This window comes from Manacus candei, unplaced genomic scaffold (assembly GCF_025592945.1).
Source record: "Manacus candei isolate 608988 ecotype Guabito, Panama unplaced genomic scaffold, ASM2559294v1 h1tg000014l, whole genome shotgun sequence".
NCBI lineage: Eukaryota > Metazoa > Chordata > Aves > Passeriformes > Pipridae > Manacus > Manacus candei.
The window spans coordinates 2,229,651-2,250,384 of record NW_026138062.1 but is presented as its reverse complement, the minus strand read 5'-3'; the positions used below and the strand labels follow the sequence as shown (position 1 = coordinate 2,250,384).

At 37.1% G+C, this 20,734-nt stretch overlaps 1 protein-coding gene across 2 annotated transcripts in view; it reads left to right on the top strand.

Annotated features, from left to right (window-relative positions):
- PCCA (propionyl-CoA carboxylase subunit alpha) overlaps positions 1 to 20,734 on the top strand; it is a 278,565-nt gene that overhangs the window by 103,865 nt on the left and 153,966 nt on the right. For both annotated transcript variants that reach the window (XM_051780610.1, XM_051780611.1), the window contains exons 12-15: positions 4,089 to 4,239; positions 13,647 to 13,790; positions 15,496 to 15,570; positions 20,152 to 20,220. In XM_051780610.1, the coding sequence (XP_051636570.1) occupies positions 4,089 to 4,239; positions 13,647 to 13,790; positions 15,496 to 15,570; positions 20,152 to 20,220 (439 nt within the window). The remainder of the gene's footprint in view (positions 1 to 4,088; positions 4,240 to 13,646; positions 13,791 to 15,495; positions 15,571 to 20,151; positions 20,221 to 20,734) is intronic.

Sequence of the window (20,734 nt, the reverse complement as noted above, 5' to 3'; positions counted from 1 at the left end):
TCACCACTTGGGTGAAGGAATGTTCATCTGTTCAGAGGCACTTGACTATCTGCACTATTTGATGCCCAAAATTAAGATTTTTGGAATGTTATTATGGAGAAATGCCACACAAAGGCTCTTCAACTCACTGTGATCATCCACTCCTGTCCTTTGTTGTAGTAGTAGAAGACATTAAATGGTTGATCCTTCATGGAATACCACTTAGAATCATAGGGTTGTTGAGTTCAACCATAAATGTAACACTGCTAAGTCCATCACTAAACCAAGAGCCTAAGCACAACATCTACGTGTCTTTTAAGTACCTTCAGGGATGGTGAAGGTACCACCACTTTCCCGGGCAGCCTGTTCCAAGGCTTGACATTCAGTTCTGTGAAGAAAATTTTCCTAGTGGCCGACTTAAACCTCCCCTGGTACAACCTGAGGCCATATCCTCTTGTCCTGTCACTTGTTGCCTGGGAGAAGAGGCCGACCCCTATCTTGCTACAATCTCCTTTCAGGTAGTTGTAGACAGTGATAAGGTCTCCCCTGAGCCTCCTTTTGTCCAGATTAAACAACCCCAGGTCCTTCAACTGCTCCTCATGAGATTGTACTCCAGACCCTTCACCGATTTCATTGTCCTTCTCTGGACATGCTCCAAGACCTTGGTGTCCTCCTTCAATTGAGAGGGCCAAAACTGAACACAAGATTTGAAGTATGATCTGTAACCATCATATGTCAAAATACTGAGCTTCAGGATGCTGTGTTAAACCTTCTCTCTATGTTTTCAGGCCTACCTTGGACAAGGAATGATGGAACAGTGCCCTGACACTGCACTCTGTACTGACGTGCAAGATCCCTATTAGCATACACAGTGAGCAAGTCCTTAGAAATTGCTAGCTATCTGCTTACTTTTCTTCTTTGTCTCTACTTTTCTGCATTGATTCCATGTCCTTGAGGTTAAACCTTAGCACCCAAGATTTTCAGAATAAGGTTTTAGAATAGTCTCTTAACAGTTTTGCAAAATTTCAAAGTTTAGTCTCAGGCACAAAATAATTGATCTATTATGCCTTTTTTTTTTTTTTTTTTAATCCTAACTGCATACATTCAGAGTTAAGGTTACCTTATCTATCCTAAATGATGATTTTGTGGTATCTTTTTTAATTAAAAGATGTTCAGAGAACTAAAATATTTGTTTCTATTTCTGCCTGTGACAGAAACGTCTAAAATTTTTATCTTCTTTGCATGCACTGTTGTTAAATTTCTCTCAGGAATTTTTTTGTCCTTGGAAGATGCATAAGCAGTGACTTTCCCTTTCTCTAAGCACTAAACTCTGAAAGATCTCAATATGATGTCAAGTATGTCAGGATCAGATTCCAAATTAATAGCCAAAGTGCTGCTTAAAGCCACTGACAATTTGAATGAACGTATGTAGGCAGGAGCTTAGCAGAAGGGTGCATTGTTGAATTGGACTCTATCTACAAGTTCTCCTTAGAGTTGTACAGCATGGATGTGTATCAGACTCTACATTTCCTATCACTTTGTCTAGAAATCCTTGAAGGATTTTGGCTTAAGAGAAACACGAACCTGTTCTGTTTGTGACTGTGTACATGGTTCATAGGTGTGCATTGTTTAGATGTGGGGGCAAAGCTGTGTTCTCAAATGCTTTTTTAGCATATTTATGCCCATGAGGTTCATCTCTCTGGCTGCAGAAACAATGTCATAACAAATTGTATTGCCCTTGATCAACTTTACAGTAGCTTAATGAAGTTCTTATGAGTAAAGTATAAGGTCTTATTTTTCTTTTTGATACTTTTATCTTGTGAGTCTTTATTTTGTAGCCTCAGTGCTGCCATAGGAGCTGTCAAAGGAAAAAGAGGTGTATGTGTGAGCAAAAGATTTGAAGTCAGGTTTAAAATGCTGTTTTCAAGTGGTGCCTAATTAGATTTGGCAAGTTATTTTGGTTGTAAAAGGTACATTGTTATAAAAGGGAGAAACAATGTATATGAAAGGTAAAGCAGCAGAGGGGAATATGAAGACTTTGTTTAATTAACCAAGGTGATGGCAGGGATGATCCAGTCATTTTTAAGAGCATAAAGCCTAACTGTGTGGCAGAGATCAAGTTTAGCAATGTCACAGCTGTGTTCCATTCTTTGGTTACAGCAGGAGCTGAACAGTGAGATCTCAGACCTGCATTTAACAAGTATAGGGAAGACACCACTGTAATAAAGGGGAGTAACCATCTTTAATCTGTATGAGAAGTAATAATGGTTATTCTAGAAAGAGAGTATGAAGCTGATGTTGAGAAGGTTCTGTTCTTCATAAGCCACTCATTGACCTTTCATGATCAAAGCCCTGCAGAAACCCCACACTGAATTATAAATTGTTGATTTTGGGTTGTATTATACTCTTACTGAATCAAAATAAGAAATATTATGAAACTCTTTTACCAGTGTCTCTTCTTGATAGGTACAACGTGGTTTTGACATCTTCTGATCTTCCTTTTCATCTGATGTAGGATCTGGTAGCTTTCTTGGAAGGAGTCTTGACTTCCTTTTCCTGTTGGTCCCATTGTTTGCCAAGAAAGAAATTTTTTCCTAAGTTCTGGAAATGCCTACCTTACAGTCCATCAGAATCTGCTTGTGTGGGCACTGGAGGGATGGAGTGAAATAGCACTTTTCCAATAAAGAAAAGGATTCCACTGTCTCCTAGTTTACTCACTTCTTGTGTCCTATCAAATATGGTTTGTTGTGGCAGGCATCTCTAGCTCGTCTGTGAGTTCAGGTCTCAGTGAAAAACACCACAGTAAGTATTGAAAGACAAGTTCTGACCCAGCACTTGGCTTCTGTCTGAATGCAGTCCTGGGCCCCAGATAGGGCTTCACTGGCTTTGGGGCCACTTCAGATAGGTGGAGGCTCCTGATTGGTTTTTTTACAGATTAGGGCTCACTGCTGAAGCCATCTTAAGAAATATGTAATATTTTGCATTTTAGTTTTAAACAGTAACTTAGAGGTAAGGTAGAAGTAACTTTCTATTCCCTTGCAAAAGTACTTTTAAAATTATAACTGACTTATGGGCCTAATGTAAGTCAAAACAGAAATATGATGAGTGTATTTGTAATCTTTTATAAGATTAGCAGCTACACATTGTCCTTCATTGAAGATCAACGTATCAGGTTGAGGGGCAGCCATCACAGCTTTGATGGAATGCCACAGAAATATATCTAGCTCTAATTACTAGAGGAGAGTACAGAGGACAGTAAGAAGGAGAATGTGTACTTTCCAGAGTCTGAATTCACTGGACCAGTGGAAGTGGCATGGTGCTCTCCTAGAATGAGAAAGCTTGGCATTTGGACAGTGTTCACAGTCCTCCCAAGGTAATAGATGAACTGCTCTTTGGGTGCCCTTGAGTGTGGCCAGGATTTGTGGAAAAGAAAGAATTGCAGTCAACATGGATAACTAATCTTCAGCTTACAAGAAAAGTTGAAAGAGTAAATAGAGGATATGAAGATTCAAGTCATGATAGTGTTGATGGTGTTCAAGTTGAATATTATGAATGCTCATATATTCTTTATTGCAACCAATAAGAAACCTGAATAAATTAATTTCCATTAATTTCCAAAACTTCTTTATTCCATAGAATATCAATTAAATGACCACACTGTTTTAATTCAGACTCAGAAAAATTCCACTTAGGCCTCTTGTCTTTTGGTATTTTGGCATTTATATTTCCACTGGATGGATTTTTTAGTTACAGGTTTTTTGCAAATAGATATGCCTTCTAAATTAGCATGGATTTGTATGTATTTTTTTTCATTTAATTTACATTATTATAGATCTCACTGTTCTAAGAGTTGTCTTCTGTTATTTTACATTGTAGAGAATGTGGTTATTTATCCTGAATTTCCTGTACATTAGAAGTAATTGTAAAGCATGCAGTATATCTACTTAGGGGTAATACAAATGTAAAGACATACATTTGACAGCCTTAACATGTTTTCATAACTCAAGCAATGATGCTGTCCTTTTTTGACTGTAGTTTAAGCAGAAGATGAAATGATTGGAGAATAATTTTTTTTTTAACTAAAGTAAGGCATTATTTCTGTATTGTAGCACTTTTCTAGACCCTGAAACTCGAAGAGCAATGGGAGAACAAGCAGTAGCTCTTGCCAAAGCAGTAAAGTATTCCTCTGCTGGAACAGTAGAATTCCTTGTGGACTCCAGTAAGAATTTCTACTTCTTGGAAATGAATACTAGACTTCAGGTAAGAAAAACAACTCTTCAGATTCAGAAAAGTGTTATTTAAATAAACAGACCATAACCTCCTCCCATACTTAGGGGTCTGCTCCTGCAAAGACTTAAACATAAGTATCTTGATGCACTTCCCACTGAACTTAAAAGATGTGCACACTCAAATAAGGTTGCCTATACAAGACTTTTGCAGCAGTGAGCCCTTGCACAGCACTCAAGTAAGTGTTCAGAGCTTTTGCTCTTTGTTACACTTGACCTAAAGACCTTGTGAGAGGTCACTGTTAAGTGCTACTGTGAGTTCACAGTAAGTGGTTAGCCACTGTGCTCTGAGACTTCTCTCCACTGGTCCCTGAAGTTTCTTTCTTATTTTTATACTTTGATGATCACTTGCTGAGTTTCTCTAGGAGGGTGATTAAAACTGTATGTGTATATCAGCAATAAAAACACTAGCAATCTGCATGTGATCGAAATTGTGACTGGAATACAATTGTGTAAGAAGCATGCTGACATGGTGTAGGATTTTTGTAACAACTCATGTAGTCAGTGGTAGCTATTGTAATGTACACTGCAAGTGAAGGGACAAGCAGCGTTTTATGGAAAACCTCTTCTACCTCTTATTTGACTCTTGTGATGCATTTGTGGTCATAGGGAAGAAAACTGGCACATTCCACTGTCTTTATCCTCCTTTTCTCACTTTAAATAACACCCAAAAGACTGAAATATGGAACCAAGCAACAGTTTGATTAGCATCTCATTCTGTTTTAGCTACATTAGGGCCATGTCCTGCCTGTTGCTTGTTCACATGGGCAGTGATTGAGTGTAAAGAGATCCTCATAATTCTGATATCTTTGCATGACTTTGTATAATAATTGGGTAAACTTGTGCTCCAGTTTAAGAAGTTGGAGAGAATTTGGGGGTTGCAATCTTCTGTGCCAGGGGAAGGTTGCTGGTAAAATTTTTACTGCCTTGCAGGACAGCAATGTTTTTGGAATTAGCTATAACCAGTCATTTCACATGACTATAGCTAGGCTCTATCAGGTCTACTAGAGAGGGTGATGTTTAATGGCAATATATAGTTCATTAAAATATTAAGATGAATTCTGTCTCTTTGGTCATATTCTTTACACTTTTCCCAGTCTTGTCATTTTTGAGCCAATGTTTTTTAATAACTCCATGGTCTTGTTTACACAGAAGAAAATTAATTTATGGTTTTCTGCATAACCCACTAGAACTTCAAAACCATTTCCTTGCTGTAGTATATTATTGTCCATTAATTTCTAAATGGAACTAGTGATGGAATATCCTTGGTCTCCTTTTTGGGATTTGTTTTTAATATGTTATCTTTGCTGGTTTTGTGGTGTCTTCCCCCTGCAATGCCCTCTAACTTGCTTAGTTGTAGATGTCTCCACATATGTAGTAAGAAAGCTTTCACAATTTCATCTTTGAAGACTCCTTTTGAAATGTAGCCTAAGCAGTTTGGCAGTCCCCTATAATAGCAAACTTATTCTTTCAAACTCTTAAAGAAATTTACTAATCTTAAATTAGACTACTTGTTTAGATGTTCTGTAATTCCTCTATCTTGACTGTGCATTGTCTCTAATTAGCATTTCAACTTGAGTCTGGAGGGTAGTAATTTTCTGGTTCTTCCCCCCCACCCCAATCTTACCTGATTGATCTGTCTCTTCTCCCAGGTCTCAGGCTTTACTTTCTATTCAGCTAAGTTACACAACTAACATCATACTTGCTCCCTTCTATTAAGAACCAAACATAGAAACTCTAATGAAGCTTGTACAGATTTAAATTCAGAACCAGGATAGTGTCTGGATGTTCCTGTATTGCTTTAGTCTTTATTTTCCTTTTGCATCTCCGGTGATCAGTGGCTAACAGACTGACTTGCCTTGTTATTGCTGAGCACTCCACAGCTGGAAGAACTTTCTAAAATGATGAGTGTCTGATCCATAAATGCTGCTCTTAAGGTCTTTGTCAGTGTGCATTAGACATAGCTACCTGTCAGCATCATCAGAATATGTCTAACTAAATTATGCGATTTTCTGTCTGCTTTAATGTTTCAGCAATCTCTGATCAGATCACTGTAGAATTTTTACTTGAGATACATACTTCAAAATATACTTGCTAACTAATCTGTGGCCAGTACTTTGCATTGCCTGCTGATTTCTCCCCTCTCTCCCTTTGGTGTATCTTTCAGTGTTTTGGTAAATTATTTTGCAGTAACCAAGAGTTGTACTGTTACTTGGCTGTCTTTTTGGGAACTCTTTGGGAATATACCTTTTCTGTTATATGGTAGTGCAAAAAAAGGCATAAACAGCACTTTGCATGAAGTTTATATTTTATTTAATTTTTGTTTTAAGTGTTGTTGCAATACTATACGAGATTGGAAAACGAAAAAATTTGGTGAATCAGCTCCATTGTGTCTCTTGTATGCTACACAAATTTGTTACAGATGTTTTACTCCCTCTAAGTGATTCAGCTAGAAAGACTTATTCTTTGCTGTTGGCAATGTTCTTTTTATTGCTTCTGCTTTTCTGTCATCTTTCAGATGCTAGCTGATAAGTACGAGACATGAGATTGGATAATTGCATAGCAAAACTAGTTATTCTTTCTTTTCATAAGAGAGTGCAGGGATGTCTACCCTAGCAGCTACCAGAGAACTTCTGTATGCTGTCATTTAGGGCACTTTTAGAGTGGTTTTCAGGCAGAAAACCACTGTTCACTGTTAAAATTGAGGCAGACCAGATATTGAATATATGATTTTTTTTATAGCTGCTCACACTGTGGTGTGTTTTGTTGCCCATTTGTCATCAGCCTAATCAAGGGCAGTCATAGTCCAAAACAACTAAATGAGCTTTGCAATAAATAAAAATTTTCTGACCCCTTAGATTGATAGCCTTTCTAGCTTCCAAGTTGTGTCAAATTCTTTTCATCAAGTTACTATCAGAAGTGCTGACTTTCACTAGAAAAATTTCTTCTGCTCTTTACTGGAGGGTTAGAGATGTTACTCTTGGAATCTATAGGAAGAGAGTGTATGGTCTGTACTTAAAGGATATCTGTTAATACATGTGTGTATGGTGTGGCTAAGCTTCCTGCATGTGAATCAGTTTGTGACAGCAAAGGGAAAATATCCCATATTCTGGATGTTTGTAGTACCTTGAAAAGAGAAACATCCCTTGTTAGCTAAAAAATAATTGAAAAAACATACCGTGAGTGGTGTGACCAGAGTACTTACAGTTTGGATGTTTGTGTCTCAGGTCTGTTCCCAACTTTCTGCCTCCCCCATGAGTTGTGCAGTTTAAATAACAAGTGAGTACTCCCTTCCTCCTCAAAACGTGTCTGAATTTCCTTAATGTAATTGCAAAGATCATTTGCGTAGACTGGAGTTGAGAAATATGGTAATTTGAGTAGCAGTGTTTTCTCTTCATGTGACAGTTTGCATATTTTTGTAATAACTTTTTAGGGAATAAAATTAATTTTGTAGAATAGTCTGACATGTTTGTAAGAGACTTATTGAACGCAAATGGCATATCTGTGTTTTTAGTTTAGTTAGTTATTGTGAGAGTATATATTTTATGTAAATGTTTTAAAGTTCTTTTAAAGTAAGCTTGATTCTAAGCATAAAATGAAGGTAAATAGTCTTCCATACACCCATAAAACATTACCCAGTGTTAAAATTTTTGTTTACCACTTTCAGGGGTTTCAGCAGATTTTACTGACCCCTGGAAAATTATATATTCTAGAGCTTTGTCTTTGCACAAAACTGGCTGTGCCTAGTCTAAAAGACGGGAGGATTTTTATGTACAACATGTCTCTTTCTACTTCCTGTTTGTCCACTCATGAGAGTATAAAAAGCATGGTTGGCAAAGGTCTAAAAATACATAGAAATCCTGTTGCTGATTGTTTGGAGCTCCACTGCTTATAAACTCCTGGTTCTACACCTTCTTAATGGTATCTGTAATCTGTTGCATGTCAAGAGTCACCTGCTGAACGTTTGGTCAGTGGAGAGAAGTGCTGGAAGATATTGCAGCTACACTATGTAAACAGTTAGCAGCAAAATACAAATAGCAAAGGAATGAGCTGAGTCTGGACTGCTAGCTAAAACCACAGAGAGGTGGTGACTTCGGTATCCATAGCAGACCCATGGGGACGGGGAGCTGTCTTGGTGTGTGTCGCTGCCTGCAGGATGAATTGTGATAGGTGAGCAGGAGTATGGGAGCAGTGAAAGGGGCTGTCAGGAGTTAGAGGAGTAGATTTCTACGAAGTCTGAATGGTGGGATTTTGAAGTAAAGTCTCGAGCAACTGTTTGTGCTGTTTGCTGAGACTCTTCATATTTCTGAATAGTGTTATCTTGTTTTACTGTGACACTTAGCTTCTTCAGTCATTTTAAATAGGCTAACGAACGGTGTCAGATGGTAAAGACTTTCAATTGCTGCTAACCTGGGCTGAATTTGAACTACTGACCTAAAGGTGAAAGGTCTCTTATCCCATTACCAATCTCCTAAGCCCACCAGAATCCATTCTGCACACAGTTTATACCAGCTGTTCATGGCCATTTTTAGAACCGAAAGAAAAGGTGATTTTGCTGCCAAACAACACTGTTTCGCACAAGAGGGTCAGCCGACAACAGTTAACCAGATTTTTGCCACGTTCTTGCCTCCTAATGCAACTTCCATTATGTAGCTACTGGTTGTCTGCTTTTCTGGCTCCCCAAAAGAACTACAGAAAAGCATTGCTAATTGTTGTTGACAGAAGAGAACAACATTGTTTGTGTAAGTCATTGAATCTGAAAGATGCCATTAACAGTGCTGCCAGGGCATGGAGTGATATCTTAGAGACAACACTGCCACGTAACTATCATAAAATACTATCAAAAAAAGTAGATAAAGAGGAGATTCCCTTCCATTTTTAATAAGTAAAGAAGCAAAAAGTAATTCTTCAAAGAGTACATTAGTTTCTTTGCTTTGGTGAATTTGATGTAAAGCAAAACCAAGAACAGCTGCAGTTCTTGTAGGATTCAGTACTGCTGCTAAATACAGTAAAAGCAAGAATTGCATTTTTGGGAAAGAAAGTATAAGTTTTGTGTATGAAAGTTTCTTTATTTTTTTACATGGAGTATGTAGCGGAAAGGAAATTGTGTAGAATTACTGAATTGCAAGAAATTTTTTTTGAAGTGCAAGATGTTAATTGAGAAAGTTATATTGGAATTGTGAGCTAATTTACTTGTTGACCTCAAGTGTGTGCTATTCATTTAAAACACAGAAAAGGCAGATTCAGAATTCATAGGCTATGAAAGCTGCATCTGTCCCATACAATGTAGAAACAGATCCTTGCAAAGAAAAATTGAAAAAACAGTGTCAATGATTATTGGAATATAACTTTGATAACTTCCTATGAGGAAGTAGATTAAACATTTTTTCGGAATTAATGTTGTGATTAAAAAATTAGTTGGTACCAAATGTTTGTGTATTAGTTCTTTTTTCTACATCTTACTTGGGAAACCCAAGCATCTTAGCTGGTGGAAATTTTTGTAGTTCTGGTTGCCTTGAGTTGTTTGATCACATAATAATAAATCAGAAAACAAACAGCACATGTTGTTATATACTGTGTCTATAGACAAGGACAACATAGGAGTTTGCCTGTTAAATATTCCTATGTGCTTTTCATTCATTCTGTGCATTAATCCAACCATTGTCTGTTCTTCAGCAGCCTTTATGAAAAGCTGTTTTTTACTGTGCTGCTGAACCCCATATACATGTGAACTGTTTTGCAGAAAGATGTGGCCCCAGAGTGTTCCTGCTCACAGTAGTGAGGAAGCCCGCATGCCTGAAGAGCAGAACATGTGTGCACTTCTGCTGTTCAGTTCTCCGAAATAGAAACCAGGCTTACTGAAATACAGGGGGTTGAGAAGCATCTGTAAGTTGGTGTGTTTGGGTCAATTGATACTGGATTTGGCTGCAGCAGCAAAGCCTGTGGGACTCCAGGTGAATCACATTTCCTGGAACTTGAGGTGTATGTTGAAAGTTAGTTTTGAGATTATTTATCTGAATGTAAAGGGGTATATGACACCATCTAGGGACTTACAGTAGTAGGGGTGACATAGGCTATAGTTTTAAGTCTACTGAAATTTAGATTTTCTTGGCTGATGTGATGTGCTTGAATGCTCCAACTGGTGTGTGAGTAACTTGATGCCTTATGCACAGAGGGACAAGAGCAGTCTGTGAGAGTGTCCAGAAGTGTTTGCTATTAGATCTGAGTACCTTGATAGGCTTGAGAAAAATGTGTCCTGAAATTATTCCCCTGAATATAAGGGGAGCAGTCATCGCTAGTTTAACTTTTAGCTCCAACTGTCCATAAAAACTGCATGACTGTTTTTTGTAGCTGTGGATGAACCCTACTGTGGTAGAGCTTTAAGACTGCTGTCAGTCACAGAACAGGAGAATTAGCAGCCTTTCCATACTGTTCTGGTGATGGATGCTAATTGGACTGTGACATTGGTAGGTTTTTCCCTTATCTTTTATACCTGCTTCACCATGTTTAAACTGGCACTTAGGTATTATTTTCTGATAGGCTTTGCCACTAGTGTCTCTTACTGTATATATGGGAAGAGGTTACTGAAGCAAAGACACTTGCAATGCTCACAGGAAATCTGGTTGCTGTGAGATGTCTGAAGAAGAGCAGATCCAGCAGGTCCATGAAGGGGCAGTGCTTTCACTTTACTGTGTATAGCTATTGCTGACCATAGCAGGTATAGCTTTGTGGACTTGAAAGCAGGAATATAAGTGACAATTTACAGAAGAAGTGATGATGCGTGTGTGTTTGTGTCACAGAAAGTGGGGAGTAAGACTTTAAAGAGGTATGTATGGTTCTTAAGTGCATTGAAATGATGACTTGGTATAAATTGTTTATGACCAGATTTGGTCTAAGTAAAGGAACTGATAGTAAAGGTGTTACTTTTGACAGCTGATTAATTGAGAGTTATTGCTGATCAGTAACTCGTGCTGTCCCCTTGCCGAAAGTAGGCTGCAAATACTGAAAGAAGTGCAGTTGGAGTTGTGCATCTCACTGGAAGGTTAAAGTTACAAATAAGTCAACTAGGATTTCAAGGTTAAAGTTCTTTTCTACCCCATTTTGGTCATCTGGTGGTCTTAATGAATACTAAAACATATTTAAAATGTATTTGGTACCTCCAAATTAGTGATATGATTGGAATTGCCTACATTACACCTAAACAGTGCTAGTTGAAACACAGTCCTAAAAGAAAGCAGAACAACTTCTCCCCACCCCTAAAGAAAACCCAAAACAAAACAAACAAAAAACAAACCCTCAAAAAATTTTCCTATACATGTTTTCTGAATGCTGTTTTGTGTGGAGACACAAAGGGAGTATTTTGAAGAAATAGAAGAAAATATTGACCAAGTCAAAGATCCGTATTGAAGAATGGATTAAATAAATGTTTGTGAGTCGTAAGAACCAAACAACAAAAATATTTTTCTTTCCAGAAACATTCCATCTTATTTTGATCATCAACAATAAAACTGAAAACAACAATGAAGCTATTGAGTCTGGAATGCCAATTGCTATCCAAGAAAAATGACAGTATAACTAAATAATGCAAAAGTCTTTGGAAAAATAAAAACTATTTTAATTATCTGGAATGTTAAAATTTCAAACCTCTTCTTAACTCAAAGATAACTTTTTAAAACTTAGGTTCCAAAATAAGAAAGTAAGTTTAGTTGTCCAAATATGAATGTGTGATAAGTAACTTTCTATTAAAACTTGGGGAGTTTTAATAGAAACTTCAAGTCTTAATAGAAATTGAATTGCTTCAATTTAACACTGCAGGATAGACACTGAGATGTTTCATAGATTCTCAAAATACTGTTATTAAGCTTGACATGCTGGAGAGTATCATGTGTTAGGTAGAATCAAGATTGAATCCCAAAGGTATATCCTTAAACTGTATAATCAGATTTCCATTTCAATGTCACTTTTGTCCTTCAAAGAATAGGTGCTTGTTTCAGTGATGATTTGTCATTAAAATTATGTCAAAACGTCTTAAAATGTTGTTGAAACTCTAAGCAAACTCGCAGCACACACAGGGCTAATTATGGATGCCATCTGTTTATTTTTACAAAGCTTTTTTTTCCTTAAAGACCAAAGCATCTACTTGTTCTGATAAGCCACAATATTATTATAATGACTAAATGTTTTCCTTAATACTCATATACTTGAAGGAAGAAAGAACAAAGTTTTTTGGTCAATGACCTTTTCAGTCAGAAAAGCTACATAGTATGACATCTCATGACAGAGAAAGATTAGTGAAGTGCGTTTTCTTAAGGTATTTTGGTCCTTGGAGCACGAGCATTTTATAATAAAAATGGCAGTTCTGTCATAATTTCTGTATGGAAAGTCTTACAGCTGTGTCTGTGCGAAGAACGTGCTTTTAGCTTGCCTACCTCTTACTTGATCTATAGGATGCGCTCTCCTCTCTTCGGGTGCTTTTTTCTGTCCTATGCCTAGTTAAATGTTTTTTTAAAGTTAATCAAGGTATTAATTTCTGTTCCCATTTGAAGGAAGAAATGTGTGTGTCTGTGCATATGTGCACACATGTGAGCATGCTTGTACGCACATCCTGGGTGAGTGTGAACGACGGGTATTCCCAGGGCAGCATCATCCAAAGCCGTTAGCGGCAATTTGCTGAGAGCGCAGAGTGACTCTGCTGGTCCAGCCCAGCTATTGTGCATGCTAAGCACTAAACAGATAAGTCTGGAGGGGGAAAAAATTGAAGGATCCATCTGCTCATTTCTGCTACACTGCGCTGATGCAAGATTACGCTAATCTGGTTGCTTGTCAGGACAGGTTAGTGAAAGCAGGCGAATGGGTGAGATTTAGGGTAGGCTAGTAAGTGGCTCCTGTTTGTGCCATGTTAAGTGTAGCAGAATGGGTTGATTATTAGCTACTTTGAGATTTTCAGTTAAAATACAGTGTGAGGCTCTTCGAAACAAAATTAAATGGGAAAAGCTTCCAAACAAAGAAACATTAACTCATCATCACCAGGTGCATTTGAATTTGTAAAATAAATGAAAAAAAATCCCCAACCCAAACCCCTGCAAACCCCCAAATCCTTCTAGGTGACCTTTCTAGTTTTCCTTTTGTATGCTGCTCTTAGTTATTGTAGTCTGCTAAGTTTTTTTTCTTTTTTTTTTTTCCCCTGCCCCTGCAGAGATGGTGGTTGCCAGAGTTTAAGCAGAATTTTCTTTGAGAAAAAGAACAAAACATAAACATACTCTTTGTCTGCTCTTTGGCTGGTCAAATTTCTTGTTTATCTGTGTTTGTTTACAGAGAGGCATTTTTTTTGTTGTTGCTGTTTTTTTGTTACCTATTGACTGACAGTTCTTGACCTTGCAGGTTGAACATCCCGTCACAGAATGCATTACCGGCCTGGACTTAGTCCAAGAAATGATCCGTGTTGCTAAGGGTTACCCTCTCAGGCACAAACAGGCTGATATTCCCATCAACGGCTGGGCGGTTGAATGTCGAGTTTATGCTGAGGTAAATGAGTGGTAATGGGGAGGAGGGTAGGTGGTTGAATTGTGGCGTAATAATACCCAGGTGTGGATAGATGCCAAGGTGAAGTCAAGGAATATCATATGAAAGTCATGATTTAGAGCATGTAACACGAATGGTTAGTGAGGTTTTGTAGAATTGTAGAGTTCTTATTTTTCCAATAAAAATACGGTGTGTATTTCAACATAGCTTTTTTTCTGAAAATCAAAATTAACGATGGTAAAAGAGGTAATTGAGCAAATATCATTAGAAGTAAACCTATCTGTTCTGTTCACATTCAATGATGCATTGCTGGAGTTATTTTGTACGGTTAACTACTGTTTCCAGGTTTGTGAAATCTTCTGACTGAAATCTGAAACTTGTTGACTTAAAAAGACAGTTGAAATTCAACGTCTTACAGAATTTTTGTTGTTTTACTAAAACTTTTTGAAAGGTTGAAAAGCAAGTTACTTGTCTTCTGAAACTACAGGTTATAGGACAAACTTTCAAAGTACATTCCAAAACAATAACTTTATAATTATGATGTGACTCTATCTCGCCTTAAATAAGCTTACAAAAATTTAAAACCCATTTTCAGTCACGTTTAGGATATTTCAAGGTAATGTCTTTTTACTGTCATTTTTTATATATGACAATCAAGATTTCTTAAGTAAAAAAATCATAGAATTACAGACTCATTTAGGTTAGGAGGGACCTTAAAGGTCATCTAGTTCCACCCCTCTTGCTTTGAGCAAGGACACTTTGTACTAGACCAGGTTGCTCAAAACCACACCCAACCTGGCCTTGAACACTGCCAGGGATAGGGCCTGGAAAATAATGCCTAGCTTTCTTAATTTTGTTTCAGGAATGTTTTAGGTAACTCTGCTTTTTAAAAATAATTCAGCATCTTCAGATGTTTCTTCCTTTGCTTAACTATTGCGACTTCTCTGACCTAGAGCATCTTATTTTACTTTTCCCCTCCCCCCCTTTGTGACATGCCCATAATCTTCAACTTGCTCTAGTGATTACAAGTGCAAACTATTTTGATAAAGAATAAATATTTGCCCTGTGATTGGCATGGAAGCTATTCTGAGTATTAGTAGGCTTTACCCTGGAGTAACTGATGATTGGGTCTTTTTTTTTTTTTTTGTTCAACCTGGATCCCCTCACCTATAGAAGTAATGAATCCAACTATGTTGCCATGAATTTGGTAATTCTGTAGGCCATATATTTTTTTGCTGTCCTATTAAGTTTATATTGATGTTGCATTATGTAGGAGATTTCCGAAGACATAAAGAATGGTTTGATTTCTTAAGATTATTGAATTTCTAATGTCCCTTTTTATCTCTGAAATATTTTTCTTATTTCTTCTCAGTCCCACCATTCTGAATACTTTCCCATCCTTCTTCCAAGGCACAATGTAGCTAATGAAAATGTCATCTTTTTATCTTTTGTTTTAGTGGTGTACTGTAACTGTATGCAGAGCACTTCTTTCATGCTTTTTGACTGATGCAAGAGAATTTATATGCTTCCATTTCTGTTTGGAGTTGCAGGGGCAGATGGATGAAGAAATATTTTTCAACACAAGTAATTCTGGGGAAGAAAACAAAGTCATTCCAATAGCAGTTTTTGTTAGACTTCAAGCTTTTTAACATTATCTGCTCCACATCTGTAAAAGCTTAATGCTTTCTCCTGTTGAATTTTATTTCAGGACCCCTACAAATCTTTTGGTCTGCCATCCATTGGTAAACTGTCTCAGTATCAGGAACCATTGCATGTGCCAAGTGTAAGTAACTCGGTTCTGGTTTTCGGAGGTGCTGAGTTTCTCTCTAATAGGCAGAGACTATAAATACTCAGCGGCTTTGTAAATCAGACCCTTTTTCCAGCTTTTTGCCAGAGAGGGGATAGGACATAGAAAAACCGATTTGTGCAATTAAGTGTTGAAATAATTTGTTCTATAACTTTCAACCTAAGTTTTTCAAACGCAACTTTAGTAAAAATACTGTGACCATTGGAAAGGACAGTGAAATGTTGAGTCAGCTCTTTAAGCATAGAGAACTGGGGACGCTGGTGAGAAACTGCCAGTGCTTTTTGTTTAGCTTTGTAGATGTTAGAGATGAGTTTCTTGCAGTGGTTATTACGTGTTTCAGTATATAGTCTAACTATATGGAATAACTGTTTAACAAACAATGTTTTCTGCTGTGTTTAAAGGCCTTTCTGTAAAATCAAGGCAGTCTAAGTGCACATATACGTGACACTGTCAGTTAGTGGAATGATGAGACTGTACCATCTGTGAATACAATTATTCAGTCTGATTGCTTGCACGGAAAATAGTGAAAGATTACAGGAGGAATCGTAAATGTGGAGATGTTATTGGATATATGATTTATTTTGCTTTCTGAATTGTTTTTGCCCATGTACTTTCCAAAGGGACCTGACCCTTTCTGGTCTTTAAGGCTTCATGCTGTGTTCAAAGTCCGAAAGCAGAAAAAAATTGTGAAGATCTAAAAGCCATTATATACTCTTAAGGAGGAGATGAGGGAAAAAGGTATCATTGGATGTATCCAAACTTCTTTTTAATGAAATAAAGAGTGTATTTAATAAGAATTTATAATGAATACTCCAGTGGTTGTTAGAAGTTTTCACCATGTTGTAATAGCTAACAGGATGTCAAACATTTGGCCTTGCAAGTTTTTGCAATTTGCAATTTTCCAAACGTGAGACCTGTTGAAAGTACAAGTGATAATGGACAAACTATACCCCCTACAGTCTTTGTCCCACCAAATCTTTCTTCAATTAATGCTGCAGCAGGAGTTTTATGTAATAACATTTGCGCTTGTAAGCCATCCATACAAAGAAAAAACAATTAAAATGCCTTAAATGTTCTGCTTACTGCTGTTATTTGCTTGTGTGAATGTTGCATGTCAGCTAAATGGACCACGGAATAGATAAAGTGATTGGGTGTAGGAGAGTGCACACTAAGCTTTGTCTATCATTATTGCTGGGAGCAATCAAATTGATGCCAGCAGGACAGTAGATGCGTTGACAGCTGTAATTATGTATCTCCATGGTGATCACTTTTGGCCTGTCATGGAGGCCCATGAGTCCCCTCCCTTGCAAGCATTTAATCAGATTGGGCTGTCACTTGTCAGGTAGTCGGGGTGGGCTGGGAGTTGTGCTTAGGGGGAGAGGTGAATTGAAAATGAAGGGTGGGAGATGCCTGATTGCTTCACGTGGTCCATCGTGGTACCAGAGAAAAAGATTTTAATTACACTGGAGGCTTCAGAGCAATGGTTTGAGGAGCTCATATGGAGTGTATAGGCTGTTCTCTTCCTCTTCTACTGTCGTATTAAAAATAGAACAACTATTTTTATGTAGACGCTCATGAATTGGTGTGTTAATACATATATTTCTGCCACTGTGAAACTAATTTCTCTCCTGAGAATGTCATGCTGCTAAGAACAAAATTAATATGACTAAAAAGGTTCAGTGTTTCAGGCCCATTGTACCACAGTGTTTACTTTCCACATTTTAGATTTTAGAATTGTCAACAATTTATCTTAAGAAAAGTTAGCAGAGACTTGTAGCGTGTCACAGTGAGTTCAGTTTATAAATAGTGTATTGCCAAATGTATTTGCAATTCATTTCTTCTGTGTCTCCAGTTAGCTCTGATTGTCTACCTGTGCCTATGTGTCAGCTGCTCATGCTGGTAGAACTGGTGTATGTACATGGCTGGTGAGGGCTGTTCCTCAGCCATAGAGAGGAATACGCTGGCTATTTTTGTTATGTAGTCTGTAATTTCCTCAGAACATGGTGCTCATAAATACCAAACGTTTTTTGTCTTTGATAATGAAGCTTAAGATAAGTGACCACAAACAAACCCCTGTACCGTGATAGTAATCTTTGATGTTCAGTGCTCCTGCACAACATGTACTGCCATATCTGGAGAGCTCCAGCATTGCTCTTTGCCAGTGTGATAAGCAGTCTGGTATTTTAATGGCTCTTACCAGAAAGAAAAAGTTCTTAGATATAGCAAAGAATTGAGAAGTACTAGAATCTGTAGGTATTCCTATCTTGAATTTGATGTACTAGTTCATTGTAGGGCTGAGACATAGATTGTGCTTTTGGTTTTTTTTAACCTCTTAAGCATTTTTTATCTTTCATTTTACTGTTGTCCTACTGTAATAACACATAAGGATAATACAACAGCAAAGTGTTGGGCCTGTAATAGGAATGAGCTCTAGGATAGAGCAGGATCTTGAACCCTAGCCTTTCCTTGATATTTTAAATAGTGGCTAAAAGAAAGGAAGTATGTTAAGCAGAAGTAAATGCTGGAGGTCTGGTAAATATTGCTGTTGTTTATCAAGTTCAACACATTACGATGAGTATCTGTTGAATTAGGGTTTCTTTTTCATCCAATATTCATTAAGTTCTGTCACACCATATAGTTTATAAAATCACCTACTGTTACCAGCCTCTGAAAATGTAAGCACCACAGGGAGAACTGAAGATGGTATAAATGTATTGCTTTTCTGCTGTCATTTTTTCAGTCATCTTGAATTTATTTTATGAAAATTAAACTTCTACAGGGGACTCCAGATTTTTTTTTAAAAGGAAATTATGCAATAGTTTATAAAAAATGTTAAACTTTTTTAGGATATTGTACATAGGGAAAAGTGTGAAGAAAGGAAGCTAAGACATACACTGCATGTTTTTTCTGTAATATTGATATGTCTGAGCTACCTTCTTGTCAGTAGCTAATGTTAAATGTACCTCATGTAGGTAGCAGGGAGCCCAGTTAAGCATAGATAAAGCACTTTCAGATAAGATGTGATTAAAGTGGTAGAGAAGCAATACTGCCTTATATATGAATAAATATGCTAAACAAACACAAATAAAGAAGAAATTATATATAAATATGTAAACATAAATATATAAATATAAATTTATTAATAAGCAGATTTATTTGTAAAGTAAAGATAATGTCCTAAAAACTAGTCAGACAGTGTTTCTTACTGAAGAAAGTGAGTACACCTGCTAGGGTATCTTTTTATGTCACTTGGATAATAAAGTCATCATCATGCCCTCATGTGGATTCTGTAGACAAGAGGTTCTACATGTGGTCCCTTGATAATTGCCTAAATTAAAATATTAAAGGCCTAACAGCCGTTACATTGACCTTTTTCTGCCTTGCTGCAGACAGATGAGCTGCTGTTTATTACAAAGGTTCCTTCCCACAGGTGAAGATTTAAGTGAGATTCCAGGACCCTCTTTCCCACCCCCTTTACAATGTGGTGTATCGGAGCCCTGCTGCTTCAACAGCTTTGATTAGAGCCCTCCATCCTGATGATCCCCAGAATGCGTTTATCGCTCTCGAGTTATTTTGATTATTTTTTAAAAAATATTTCAAATTCCAGAATCAACAATTTAATAAATATTTATTCCCCAGAAATGGCTCATTTGAAAAGTTTTATATGGCTAACCTCATTGTTACAGTGATGAAATCAAACTGAGAGATGAAAACAAGAATCAGCAATATACTAACTCACTTGTTGGCTGGTTAACAGCAATCAGACTCTTCAAAAGAAATTTTTGAACTTGTGTTATTTTTTTCCATGAATATTGCAGAATCAGAGCTTTAATTGAGGCTGTGTCCTTACAAAGCAAAGCCATGGAAAAAGCTGTGTAAACATTAAAGCCTCAGGGGAACAGCAGCAACAGAAAAAAAATGTTTTACAGTTGAGAGGGTGAGGCAGAGAAGGAAAGTGTTACAGACATGAAAACCACAGGATCAGTATTCCTATGGAGCTGATAAAGCAGAACTCCAAAGTTCCTGCTGAATGCTCTCTACTTCTATTCCTACTGAAACCCTTGGAATAGCTGTAGTGGAACATGAGGAATATGATTATATATAGATGCAGAAAGGGTGTGATTATAAGGGTCATCCTTCATGCCAATCAGAAAAATAATTACAACTGTGTTTTATTCCAGGGAGTAAATCAGAATTGGACATGTTCAGAGTTGAAGCCAATGTGTAACACCACCTAAATTGTTAGATCAAATTTAGTGTGTTTACTGTGCGTTCTGGAGAACAATCGAGAATTTTGACTATTGACTGAAGATTGCAGTCAAGTTTCTCTTAAAGGAGAGAATAATTTTCAAATGTTCCTGGTGGAGGAAAAAGCTTCCCTTCCCTCCTCTCAGATTCTCTGAAAAACAAATAATTATTTTAGTTCTTCCAGAGGGTAAAATGTACCTGATAAGCTTTGAGGGTGTTTGTTGTAAGGTTGATGGGTAGATTTGATCCTCGGGCTGAAATGTTTTTTTCACACCAATATGTAATTATTTTTACTTCTTATTTTTGAAGGTACGTGTTGACAGTGGAATACAACAAGGAAGTGATATTAGCATTTATTATGATCCCATGATCTCAAAAGTGAGTTGATTATTGTTTTTCAATATTCTGAAAGTATGAAGCACTAATTCTATACATGAATCTTTTAAGTGAGAGCATGTTCAAGGATTGGTAAATCAGTATTTTGAAGGTGCCAGGCATAACAGGCCTCAAGGGAATATAAGAGAAGTGAAGGGAAATGTGGAGTGGAGGAAATTTAGTGTCATTTCTAAATAATTTTTTTTTTACCTTTTGACACTGTAATTTATTTGTCCTGCAGTTTCTGACTATTAAAAAGATTGTGATTTAAAAATCAGCCAGTACTGCCTGATTTAGATGCTGCCAATCTATCTCTGTTAACATAGTCTAGCCAGGATGAAAATGTCAATAATTCTGGCTTCCAAAAAGAAGCATTGAAAGAAATGGTTGATAGTGTCTCTTAGTGTTAGTTCTTATGAATCAGTAACATATTGGTAAAATTAAAATATGACATCATAGTCAGAGTTCAGTTGTCAAAAAAATTACATCTTTTGAAGTTGGTTAGGCATTATGAGTC